The sequence below is a fragment of the Sphaeramia orbicularis genome, chromosome 13 (genome assembly GCF_902148855.1).
Source record: "Sphaeramia orbicularis chromosome 13, fSphaOr1.1, whole genome shotgun sequence".
Classification (NCBI taxonomy): domain Eukaryota; kingdom Metazoa; phylum Chordata; class Actinopteri; order Kurtiformes; family Apogonidae; genus Sphaeramia; species Sphaeramia orbicularis.
The window spans coordinates 21,842,727-21,854,835 of NC_043969.1; the positions used below are offsets into that span (position 1 = coordinate 21,842,727).

The following is a 12,109-nucleotide window of genomic DNA, read 5'->3' on the forward strand; positions in this document are numbered from 1 at the left end:
AGTAATAGCAGTGAAAAAACTCCTTGTTAGGATAGACAAGTTTCTTGTACATTTCTAGTTTATTTCTGCATTCGAGCCGGAATTGCATCGCATTTCTGGTTGATCAGGGTCACGGTTTGTTTACGTTTGTGTTAGCAATGGCTCTTAAATGGAAATATTCGAGTACTTGTCTAACAAAGGAAGATGGCGTGTCCACATTCCACATCCTACTACAGTAAACACCTGGGAGGACAATATGGTGAAATGGCCTAGCGTCACGGTCACCGGCAACATTTGTTCATATTTTGAGGACAGAGGCATGCCAGTATGTGCACAGCCACAAAGTCGGTTATGTACTGATAGATCAACACAGCGGCTTTGTGTATTTAAATGTGCAACCAAGTCAATGCGTGAACGATTCCTGGCATAGTACATGGGTGGTGGTAACTGAGGCAGGAGACGTGGAGACTGCAGGCTGTATCTGTGTCTGTGTAGCCATGCTGCGCCAATCTTGTGGAAGGTAAATGCTAACGTTGGTTTATTGTTATTGTTCTGCGTTTACAACTTAGAACAATTTACATTTGATTTATTGATTATTTTGAGTGAATATCAAAGGAAGCTAACTGTGCTGTGATGCTCAAACCGTGTATTATTTATTATTTATAGATAGCGTTATTCACATATGGTGCTTAATTTTCCCTGCACAATGATGATTTGGTGATTTAAGTATTTATTATTATTATTTTAATATTTGTATTGGGCTGCTTGATCTATGCTTATTTTGTGTATCTGCAAGCCCATGGGCTGAGAAGCTCTTGTGTGTCTGGTGAAACCATACACAGCACATTGTCTCCCAGAACCTTTTTTGGGTTTTCTAACATCCATTGTTGTACTGGAGATTTCAGGAGCTCCTCTAGTATCCATGGTCCGATCTGGCACTGACTGTGTTAACCGGAAATTTGATGTAAAAACAAACAAACATGGCAGCCTCCGGGGTTCAACTGGAAATGCTCGTCTATAGTGATGAGTATCCCCATCTGTCACATGGGAGATGAGGGTTCAATTCCCCAATAGGGAGGGTATCTTCATTTTTATGTCCTCACTGCCTGTGTTTACAGTGATAAAGCTTTTCTCAATGACCACATTGACTAGTGTTCATGAGCACTCATAAAATCACACATCTGTAACAAATCACAGCCTTTTCACAGAGAGTAGTGCCATGCCTAGTGACTTGTAACATCTTCACTGAGGTCATTTCTCCTTGAGTGCTTGTTGCAGATTCCAGCTCTTGTTCTGAGCAGATGTCCACCTCCACCGATATATTGTTCTGATAGGGTAACCCGTTAAAACCACGAAATCTGGTTAAAGGGGTCATATTTTGCTAAGCCCACTTTTATTAGTCTTTGGTACATTTATTTTTGTATTTGGGGACCGTAATAGTTCAAAAAGTTTGAATTTGAACCCTCCAGGTGCTGCAAAGCTATCTTTATATTCATTTTGGCAAAGATTGCGTGGATTTCTACAACCTGTTTTAATTCCTTCTTAATTTGTTGCGTTTATAACTAGTTTCATCACAACATTCGCCCATATAAGGTCAAGACTTCCGACGAACATTTCTCAGAGTTCGCTGTAATTGTTTGTCAGCAGTAGCGGTTGTAGTCCATACTGAAAATATGTTCAAACTTCGAGCCGATTACCTAAAATGTTCAGTTGTTGGTTGTATTAACGAACACAAGTGACTGAACGGGACAGAGCAGCACGGTCAACAATCTGGAGGGGGTGGGGTGTGAAGTGGCTCATGTACATAACATACTGCATGTATTTGGATGAAAGTGATGTTGTTCTACATTGCATTTGTATATATAAGTTACTTATTACAAAAAATGTTTGCTGTAACTGTGTAAATCAGGGGTCTCAAACTCCGATCCTCGAGGGCCGGTATCCTGCATGTTTTAGATGTTTCCCTCTTCCAGCACACCTGACGGTCGTTATCAGGCTTCTGCAGAGCTTGATGGTAGGCTTATCATTTGAATCAGGTGTGTTGGAAGAGGGATACATCTAAAACATGCAGGATACCGGCCCTCGAGGATCTGAGTTTGAGACCCCTGGTGTAAATGCACAACAGGAAAGAGAAAAACTAGGGATCAGGCTCTCAGGTTGTGTGACCCTATGCTCTCATTGGCTGGCATTCTGTGATGCTGTGCTCTGATTGGCTGACGTTCTGTGACGCTACGTTCTCATTGGCGGACATTCTGTGACACTGTGCTCTCATTGGCTGGCGTTCTGTGACACTGCACACTGATTGGTTGATGTTCTGTGATGCAGCGCTCTCATTGGCTGACGTTTTGTGACGCGGCGGTCTGATTGGTTGATGTTCTGTGATGCTGCGCTCTCATTGGTTGACGTTCTGCGATGCTATGCTCTCATTGGCTGGTGTTCTGTGACGCTGTGCTCTTATTGGCTGACGTTCTGTGACGCTGCGCTCTGATTGGTTGATGTTCTGTAATGCTGCGCTCTCATTGGCTGGCATTCTGTGACGCTGCGCTCTCATTGGGTGACATTCTGTGACGCTCCACTCTCAGTGGCTGACATTCTGTGACGTTGCGCTCTGATTGGTTGATGTTCTGTGATGCTGCGCTGTCATTGGCTGGTGTTCCGTGATGCTGCGCTCTCATTGACTGACTTTCTGTGACGCTCCACTCTCATTGGCTAACATTCTGTGATGCTCCACTCTTATTGGCTGGCGTCCTGTGACACTACGCTGTCATTGGCTGCTCAAAACAAAAAAATGAATGAATGAAAAAAAGCCTGTTTTTTTTTTAAATCATGGCTTCCTGGTGCTTTTTAAGGCTAAAAACTCAAAAGACTGTTTTAGGTAATTTGTAAATGCCCATGTTCCAGTGACTTTAATAAAAGTAGCCTCAAATCATCGCAACTTTCACTGCAGTTTTTTGGAAAAGCTGCCGCAAAATCAGGCATTTTAGGCTGCAACAATCAAAAAAAAATCCCGCAAAATCCTGAAGGGAGTGATTTAAAGGGCCAGCGCTCAAAACAACCTTTCTGGTGTCATTACTCAGAAATAGAGTTGAAGATGGACCTGTGGAGTTTAATTAATGAAGAATTCAGACCCAAGCAGAGCATTTACAGTTTATGTAGACCACAGGGAAATGTTTTAAAATACATCATTCCATTTAAAAAACTATATATATATCACTGCTTTAAGTTCCTACCTTTTAAAGTTATCTGTTGAAGTCAGACTTGTGGCTTTGAGTCTTTTAACGCACAAATGGCATCTCACAAATAAAGACTTAAGAGTTTTGCTAAATTATCTTAATGATGTGTGTAATGATTTTGTGCTGGAAAGGAAAAGGATTGTTGTGTGGTAGTTGCACACTGCTTCATTGATTAGAAAACATAAACTGAAAGTATGGGTTTTACTAAGGTAAGGCCCTGTTTTTTCATTATTAAAGTATTTAACTGGATCATCCTCATACCTCAGCTGGTAGAATATGTCCTGTGTGCCTCAGCATCCTGGGTTTAAACCTGAGTGTTCCCTGCTTATACATACAGATGATTTGGGTTTATTTAGACGCTGTGTATTTATGTTCACGATTGCCCTCTTTTTAAGTGGAAATTGCTATTCATGAATCCAGATTTGTTTACATTTTTACTACAGATTTACAGTTCATTCAAAGGTACATCAGTGTACCCATGTGGATTTCTCAAAGAATGACTTCAACTTAATCTCCATATTTTGCATATTGAAAGCCCAACACAATACATACAAATCAGGTGTAATTCATATCCTTGATGAAGGACAGGAGAATATTTATTTTGACTAAAACTGAAAAAAACTACTTTCCTTCAGCGGTTGTCTGAGAGGTGCCTGTGCATCAATACCTCCTACTGAGCCAAGGTGTCAGGCTTTGCTTATGATAGTGTAATAACAGTGTAACAGAGAAAAAATGGACACTGTGGATCTAAAGTGATTCCAATAGAGCATGATTCTCAGGTGTAATCACTACCTAGATTCTTGACTCTAGTACATGTAATAGTTGTGAACCAACTCCTCGTTAGTATAGTGGTGAGTATCCCCGCCTGTCACGCGGGAGACCGGGGTTCAATTCCCCGACGGGGAGAGGAAGCTCTTTTCTTGGCCCTCAGTGTCTGTGCATCAATAAGCATCCTACTCAGCAGAGAACCTGGCATGAGACTTAATTATGATAATGTAAAAGCAGTGTAACAACTCCTTTTCATTCATGTGGAAAAGCGTAGGACCTTCCAGGTGTTCTATGAATGCACTTTGTTCTTGTTCTTGCCACCAAGAACTTCCTCTGTTCTTGTGGAGTATGTTGTATGATTAAGAGAACAGCCCAAAAATTATCCACCATAAGAAAAAAACAGAACAAGCCAAAAACATATCCACTAGTCCAAAAATTTTCCCCTATAAGGAAAAAAAAGAGAACAGCCCAACAAATTATCCACTAAAAGAAAAAAGAGAACAACTTTTCTTATAGTGATTACTTTTTTGGGCTCTTCTCTTTTTTTATAGTGGATAATTTTTTGTGCTAGAGGAAAATTTTTCTGCTGTTCCATTTTTTTTTTTTTTTTTTTTTTTTCATTTCTTATAGTGGATAATTTTTTGGGCTGGTCTCATTTTTCCATATAGTGGATAATTTTTTGGGCTAAAGGATAATTTTTTCTGCTGTTCTTTTATTTTTTTTTCTCTTATAGTGGATAGTTTTTTGGGCTGTTCTCTTTTTTTCTTATATGGATCATTTTTTGGGCTGTTCTCTTTTTTTTTTTTTCTTATATGGATCATTTTTTGGGCTGTTGCACCTCTGGGCCACTGCAGTCCTGTCCCCTTACCCCATCTTTTTCTACTGACCATAAAGTCCCATGTCAGGGTGTGGTTAATGTGGTAAAGTGGAGGACCTCCCAGGAGTTCCATGAATGAACTTTGTTCTTGTTCTTGCCACCAAAAAATTTCTCTGTTCTTGTGGAGTATGTAGTACGATTAACTTGACTCCCACTAAAAACTATGCTTCTACCCTATCAAAAGTCATAGTGATCAAACACCAACCCACACTTTCCCCTCTAGTAACTGTAAGGAAGTCATAGCAGCTCCTCGTTAGTATAGTGGTGAGTATCCCCGCCTGTCACGCGGGAGACCGGGGTTCAATTCCCCGGCGGGGAGTGTTAGTATTTTGCCTTTGCCCTGGTGTCAGGCTTTGCTTATGATAATGTAATAACAATGTAACAACTCCTTTGCTATATCAGCTACATTTTCCTCTTTAGTACATGTTAAACCATGGATTAACTCCTTGTTTGTATAGTGATGAGTATCCCCACCTGTCACACAGGAGACTGGGGTTCAGTTCCCCAACAGGGAGAAGCATTCCTTTTATGCCCACGCTGCCTGTGCCTCTGTAACAACTCCTTGTTATTATCCTTGATATTCTAGGAAAAGAAAAACACAATTTGGATCCAAACTAATTATAATGTTGCATGAATCCTATGTGTAATTACTGTATCAGCTATACCTTCTGCTCTAGTGCATGTAATAACAGTGTATTAACTCTCATTAGTAGAGCAGCATTTTATAATGTCATATCACAGCCCTCAATGCAACCATTGAATTTAAACACATGATGACATTGAGTGTTACTTAAGCAGAGTTTTTTTCCCATACCATTTGGCTGCAGAGCATGTCTGAGGAGAAGTACGGACCTCTGGCATCGAGGCTGCAGGTTGGTCGACCCAGGTGGAAGCTGCTGCTTGATGAGATTGGACGGGCCAATAAGCAGTGAGTTGAGTCATGGATTAATCCACTCTTTTAGCTGTTGAAAGTGGATTAATGTAATGTGATTGTTACCACAGTGTCCCTGTGTGTGTGTGTGTGTGTGTGTGTGTGTGTGTGTGTGTGTGTGTGTGTTTCAGAAAGCGAGTGGGGGTGTTCTGCTGTGGACCTAAAGGCATTTCCAGGACTCTCCACAGACTGTGTAACTCAGCCTGCTCCTCTGGAACCACCTTCGAGTTCAACAAGGAATCTTTCAGCTGACTGAGCTCAGCTGGTGCAAACAAACTCTGAAAAAAGAAATCATTTTGAGAGGAATAACATCCACTTTGGTGCTTGATGTCCTTGGGCCAATTTTAGTTACTTGAAATTTCACTGATATTATTTATATTTTATGTTCACGCTCGCCCCTGGTCACTGAAGGCGAAGCAAGGCAAGGCCTGAGCTGGCAACACAGGGACTATCGCTCTTTACAGGCCTTCCTAACCACCCGGCTCAACAAGCTTCAGCCTCAGTGTTTGATCTGATCATCCTCTTAGAAAAACAAGACAGTCCGAGCATATAGAGGAGGCGCGCTTCACTGCACTGATTCTCCACTTATCTTTTCCCCGGAGCACCCCTCTGTGGAGAAAAATGTGTTTTCATGTTGGGAGTCAAATGCGAAAAAAGTCCAACACAAGCTTCAAAACCATGACCACAAACACAACAAGATAATAATATTACACAGTGGGAATTTGTCTTTGAGCAGCTGAAATGTCACTGTAACCAGACAACTCATGTAAGAAACACTAGACTGAAACCACACAGGCAAATCAAAATGGCCACCACAGAGCTGAGGGCCATGCTGCAGTCGACTTCATTCAACCTCCAAATGGTGTCAAAACACATCTGATTACATTCATGTATTTATATGTTTACTATATTTTGTGTTTTATAAAACAAATGCAGGGCTCTGGTAATTTCTTAACAATGTAAGTGTCCTTTGTTTCTACAGAGGTAAAGTCACTGACAAAGAAGAAACATCCGCTTTCAAACAAAGAATCAGCATCTTTATATTTTTTTGATTTTGTCACTGAACAACTATGTTAGATGCCCTTTATTTAGCATTTCAGCTTTCACTGTACATTGTATGTTTTCAGGATTGTCCTCTTTTTTAAGAGCAAAGCAAGATCTGAAAAAAAAAAAAAAAATTATTTATTAAATTTTGAATAATTAACTTGTTGTAAGTGGAACTTACTATCTATCAGTCTGATTAATGCGATGCATTTTATTACACGTTTACAGCGTAGTCAATGGTACAGTTTTGTTCCTGACCAAAGATTATCGTAGTCAACTAGTAGTGCACATTTGTGATATTAATTTAATTACTTATTTATATAGCATATGGGTAACGAAAACTAATTTGAGTTTGATAGAATGTCATTTGTACAGTGACATTAATGTAGTAAGCTCTAAGGAAACGGGTAACAAGAGTCATAAACCACTACCCACTGACATCAGAATAAATGTAAAGTATGAGTGTCTGGTTTTAGACTAAGCTTTTCACTGTGTTTGCAGAAAAAATAAGTCCTGAAATGACAAAGACAGGATTAAAAAAATCACATATGCTTTGGATTTTATCTGGTTTTAATGCAGCATTTACAAACTCATGAATCCCATTTGTTTTCATGATATCAGACACATTTTCCAAGCCAGTTAAAAACTCCTTAGCGGTCCCTTAGCACCACTACTAACATACAAGCGAGTGTGTTGGACATTTTATCAGTCATTCACTTTTAGGAAAATCTAAGTCAGATTACATCTTGTTAAAAGCTGTTAAAACTGAGGTAAACAGGTAGATGGTCCCACATTTGATTGTTCCTGAGCTAAACCTGCTCATAAAAAAGGAATAGATAGATAGATAGATAGATAGATAGATAGATAGGTAGGTAGATAGATAGATAGATAGATAGATAGATAGATAGATAGATAGATAGATAGATAGATAGATAGATAGATAGATAGATAGATAGATAGATAGATAGATAGATAGATAGATAGATAGATAGATGTGTGAGTGCAGTTTGAAGCTAAAGCCATCAATAAATTCTGTCACAAAACACTTAAGTAGAGACATGATAGGAATATAACAGTACTACTTTCTTCTGTCCAGACAATGGTTTATTCAGCACAAGGAAGCAAACAATGTGACTCAAAACCAAATCCACCTGACTATAAAATACCTCTTCATGTGCTTTTTTTTTTTCTACTTAGGCTATAGTGCAAGACGGTACAGTGGGCCTTGTAAACAGAATCACAGTTGAATCCAGATCCATTTGATCAAATAATAAATAAACCACAGAGTTAATAAAATGTTGTCAAGGTAGGAATACGATCACATTTTTTGCTTTCTCAGTACACTGGTAATGTGTGTGCTGTGCCTGTTCATGAATTTATAAAATATTAGGGACACTTTCCTGATTAAATTCCTGCCACTGGTGCAACCTTAAAAGGTCACCTGAATTCCAAATGTCATATTTTTTGACCTGGTAGTATTTAACTGAAAGTCTTTTTAACTTCTGCCGCCATCCAAATATTTCAATTCACTTTTGCTTATGTAGCCAAGCATCACAAAACATTTGTTTTGTACAATCTGTGTAAGTACAGCAAATGTGTTTTAGAAGTCAGTTTGTGTTGATCAGAAGGAAAAAAACTCAAAAACTTTTTGTGGCTGTTATTTTTATGTTTTGTTTTTTTCATAATAATTGTTCATGGAATCTGAGTTTAGCTGTGCATTCAGAATGTATTAGTGTTTCTGAAATGACATTTTTAGATTCTTCATGCATTTGGTTGACAGCAGAAGTCTGCACAGTAGATATGTGTAAGGTAGCACCTCTCCAGAGTCAGAGATCTCAGTAAACACCTTAAACCCAGCTGTGCTACAGATTGGTCTGATATGAAGCTGAACCATCCTCTGAGCTGCTCTGCAGCAGTGGTTGTCTCTCTCCATAGCTTGATGCTCTCTTTCTCCTTTGGCTACGCTTCCATTTCCTTCTTGCAACAACAATCACTGCAGCAATAATTGCAGCAATCACTGCACCGAGGAGGCCCGCTCCGAGGAGCCACTGCCAGATCTCCTGAGCCTGCTCCAGGTAAGGTGTCAGGAACTCCTGGACGAACCTCTGACCTGAGTAAAGAAGAACAGAATAAAATAGTTTGTCCTCAAGTAAAAAGCAAAACAGATGAATGCTTCACTCCACATGTCTGTACTGACCAGGGTCGAGCAGATAAGCATATTCATATCCTAGGGCCTTGTTGGACAGGAAATAGTCTCCATTTCTGTACAGGGGCAGGAAGGGCACCATGTAGTAACCATCGTTGTGGCCAATGGGAGCGTTGGATTGTGGGTAGAGAGTCCTAGGAGGCTCATGGGTCCTCAGCCAGCGCTCAAAGATACTAGGAAAGACGATGGAGGACAAGGATAGGAACAGGCCAAGACGTGGAAAGAGGGAGGAAAAAAATGATTGTTATACAGAACCTGACTGAAGCGTTTCATTTCCTCTTCTCTGCTTTGATGTTCACCTTAAAGGTTTTTCTTCATTTCATGTTTTACATCAGTCATACATCTTTTATTACGCTTCCCTGTATTTGATCAACATTTATAAATGATGATATATCTGTTTTGTTTAATTGCACAAAAAAACTAAAAAGCAGTAAATCATCGTGTACATGACTGGATGTTTTTTGTATCATGAGTGTGTTTTCTGTTCATCGTTGGTGGACAGGTGTGCACTGTTTGTGCTGGTGTGTACCTGTCGATGAAAGCATGGTGCAGGAGGAAAATGGGGTCATTGGCTGATCCCTGCACTGAGGACATGGAGCCGTTCATAAAGAGATGCAGGGCGTTGTGCATGGTGCTCTGACCCAGAATGGCCATACCTGTGGTGGGACTGGCAAAACCTGTAAAAGAATGAAAGAATATACAGTATATGGAGACAGTGACAAAGAAAACAAAAATATGAACTAGGTGAAGTATGGAAAAGCCATGAAAAACACATGTAACTGTTAAAGCATAACTACAGAACAACACACTTCCAGGTGTTTTAGAGACTCTCTGGTATTGGAATCAGTTCATGCCCAACCCACTGCAGTTCTGCTCCTACCCTCTAGGACGTTTCTGAAGCTCATGTTGGCGAATCGGTCCATGGGCCCCGTCTCATATTCAGGGAGGCCCACTACGAAGTCCACATCAGCTGTCGTGGGGAGTCTTGCCACGCGGTTGGGATCATGATTTCCAGGATTACGCAAGAGTGGACCTTCCCCTGTGCCGTTGCACAATGCCTCTCGATTGTTGTATTCCTCTGGTTGAGTGCAAATCACCTAAACACATACGTACAAATACATGCACACATAGTGAACCACTGTGGATTGTTGAGTAAAATGTGGATGAGGGACTGAAAGGACACACAGAGGGAACAAAAGTGCAAATATTTAATACATCTAATTCCTAATACAGCCCAAACAGACTGCTATGGCTTATGTAACAGTTTTGTTGAGTAAACTATTAAAATTTAAATCCAATAGAGCAAAGTAAATCTTGGTCAAACATAAAGTGTCTTGAATCTTCTTAAACTAATTACATGTGTTTTTGGAAAATAGAGACAAGTCTGCGAAGTTGGATGTTTGAGGATGAATAGTTAAAATGTGTCCCTGGTCTCGTACTAACAGATGAGGGAGAATTATTCAAACAGTTACACACACTGAAACACTCGGAAGAAGACAATCAGACTGTTGTACCTTCCATGAAGAGAAGATGGATGCAGGGCTGATGAGGTTGGGGTTGAGGGAGTTCCGTCCGCCCATCAGAGCATCAGTGCACACCTCACAGGTCTGGGCGTCTCTCCAGTCCCAGTATGGAATGGTGAAGTTAAAATCTCCCGTCAGCTTCCTTATCTCATTCTCCCAGTGAAGCAGGTAGACTCTGTGCCAGGGCAGAAAGGCTGAAGACTCATGGGCAAAGTCGATATCTCTCCAAACATTCCCCGGTCCTCCCAAGAAAGCGTCCCTGGACACGTAGTAATGCATCCAGACAAACAGGTCATAGGTGTTGATGTCAGAGAACATGGGGTTTTCTCCATTTTCACCCATCTCGGCTCTAGTGCCTGTGGAGATGACATAGTCGCGGCTGACGGTGTTCTTTGCCAGGTTCAGGTAGGAGAGGAACTTCTGCTGCTCAGAGGTCGACAGGGTCAGGATGTTTCTACGAACCGACTCCCGGTACTCAGCACAGTTTGACCCCCAGTAACCGAACCTGCATTCCCCACAGTTAAAGCCCCCATAGTTTCCGGCGCAACGACAAGTCCGGTTGAAGAACGCTAAAGGCCAGCGCTCTCTGTCGTCAATCCCACTGTGTGGGTACTGGGGGCCGTGGGGCTCTTCTGAGACCACCACCTCAGCACAGAAGCCTCGGCCTGACAGGGCCCCGCACGCTGAGCCGTCACCTTCCCACACGGGGCAGCACTCTTTGGTCCGAAGTCCCTCTGAGTTGGCACAAGGACGAGGGAACTGGCACATACAAGACCCCAGGATCTGCAGCAGAACTACAGACACACACAGGCTCCTCATGATGGACAGTTAAAGCCCCTCCAGTGTTGACAAAAACCACAACCTGAGAACTGGATGCCTCACAAAACAGTAGCAAAAGCACCAGAGATAAGATGATTTACAGACAAAATGTTGTGAAGAGCTGCTTTTCTAGTTACTTCTAATCTCCAGAAGGTGATGAAAAAATACACCTGCACTTTCAGCCTGCTCTCAACTTCCACAGACAAAACTGTACTCTGCACAGACACCTGTATTTAGATGGTTTTGGCCTTCTACTCTGCTACCACAGACCCCCAACCTCCGTCTACTCTCTTCTTCGTCTTACACCCAACCAACAGTCTCCCGTTCTCTCCCAACTCATTGAGCTGGTTTAGGGCCAGCCCTCTAACAAAGAGTGTGATCTCACGCACTCAGTACAACACACACACACACACACACACACACACACACACACACACACACACACACACACACACACACACACACACACACACTTACACAAGCCAGTACACTCACATCACATGCTCAGGATATTCCTGATTCGTCTTTCATTTTGTCTTGAGACCAGCTGACCTCTGTTCTCCAATACTTCAGGCAGAATTATGTGCACCCCTGCCTCCAAACCCACCACCCCTCCTCTTGGTAGATCCAGGACTGGGATTAGTGTGTGAACGAATCTGCAGAAGAATAAGAAACTGGAAGTTAGAAAGACTATTTGTTAATCTGATTCAATTCTTAAGTAACTGCGGC

The 12,109-nt window shown here is 41.4% G+C and overlaps 2 protein-coding genes and 2 non-coding genes across 4 annotated transcripts in view; 3 read left to right on the forward strand and 1 right to left on the reverse strand.

Moving 5' to 3' along the window:
* nox4 (NADPH oxidase 4) overlaps positions 1–6,075 on the forward strand; it is a 29,472-nt gene extending 23,397 nt beyond the window's left edge. The window contains exons 17-18 of the mRNA XM_030152777.1: positions 5,685–5,785; positions 5,920–6,075. Of these exons, the coding sequence (XP_030008637.1) occupies positions 5,685–5,785; positions 5,920–6,040 (222 nt within the window). The 3' untranslated portion in view covers positions 6,041–6,075. The remainder of the gene's footprint in view (positions 1–5,684; positions 5,786–5,919) is intronic.
* Positions 4,047–4,118, forward strand: trnad-guc (transfer RNA aspartic acid (anticodon GUC)). Its single transcript has one exon. It is a non-coding gene; the product is annotated as a tRNA-Asp (tRNA).
* trnad-guc (transfer RNA aspartic acid (anticodon GUC)) lies at positions 5,105–5,176 on the forward strand. The gene has a single exon. It is a non-coding gene; the product is annotated as a tRNA-Asp (tRNA).
* A 1,935-nt stretch (positions 6,076–8,010) lies between the features above and the next one.
* Positions 8,011–11,750, reverse strand: tyr (tyrosinase). Its single transcript, XM_030152778.1, has 5 exons — positions 10,553–11,750; positions 9,919–10,135; positions 9,568–9,715; positions 9,030–9,211; positions 8,011–8,942 (listed from the first exon to the last, which is right to left on the reverse strand). Exons 1-5 carry the CDS (start codon positions 11,378–11,380, stop codon positions 8,695–8,697), a joined length of 1,623 nt encoding a protein of 540 aa, XP_030008638.1. The 5' UTR covers positions 11,381–11,750; the 3' UTR covers positions 8,011–8,694.
* Positions 11,751–12,109: the final 359 nt, after the last annotated feature.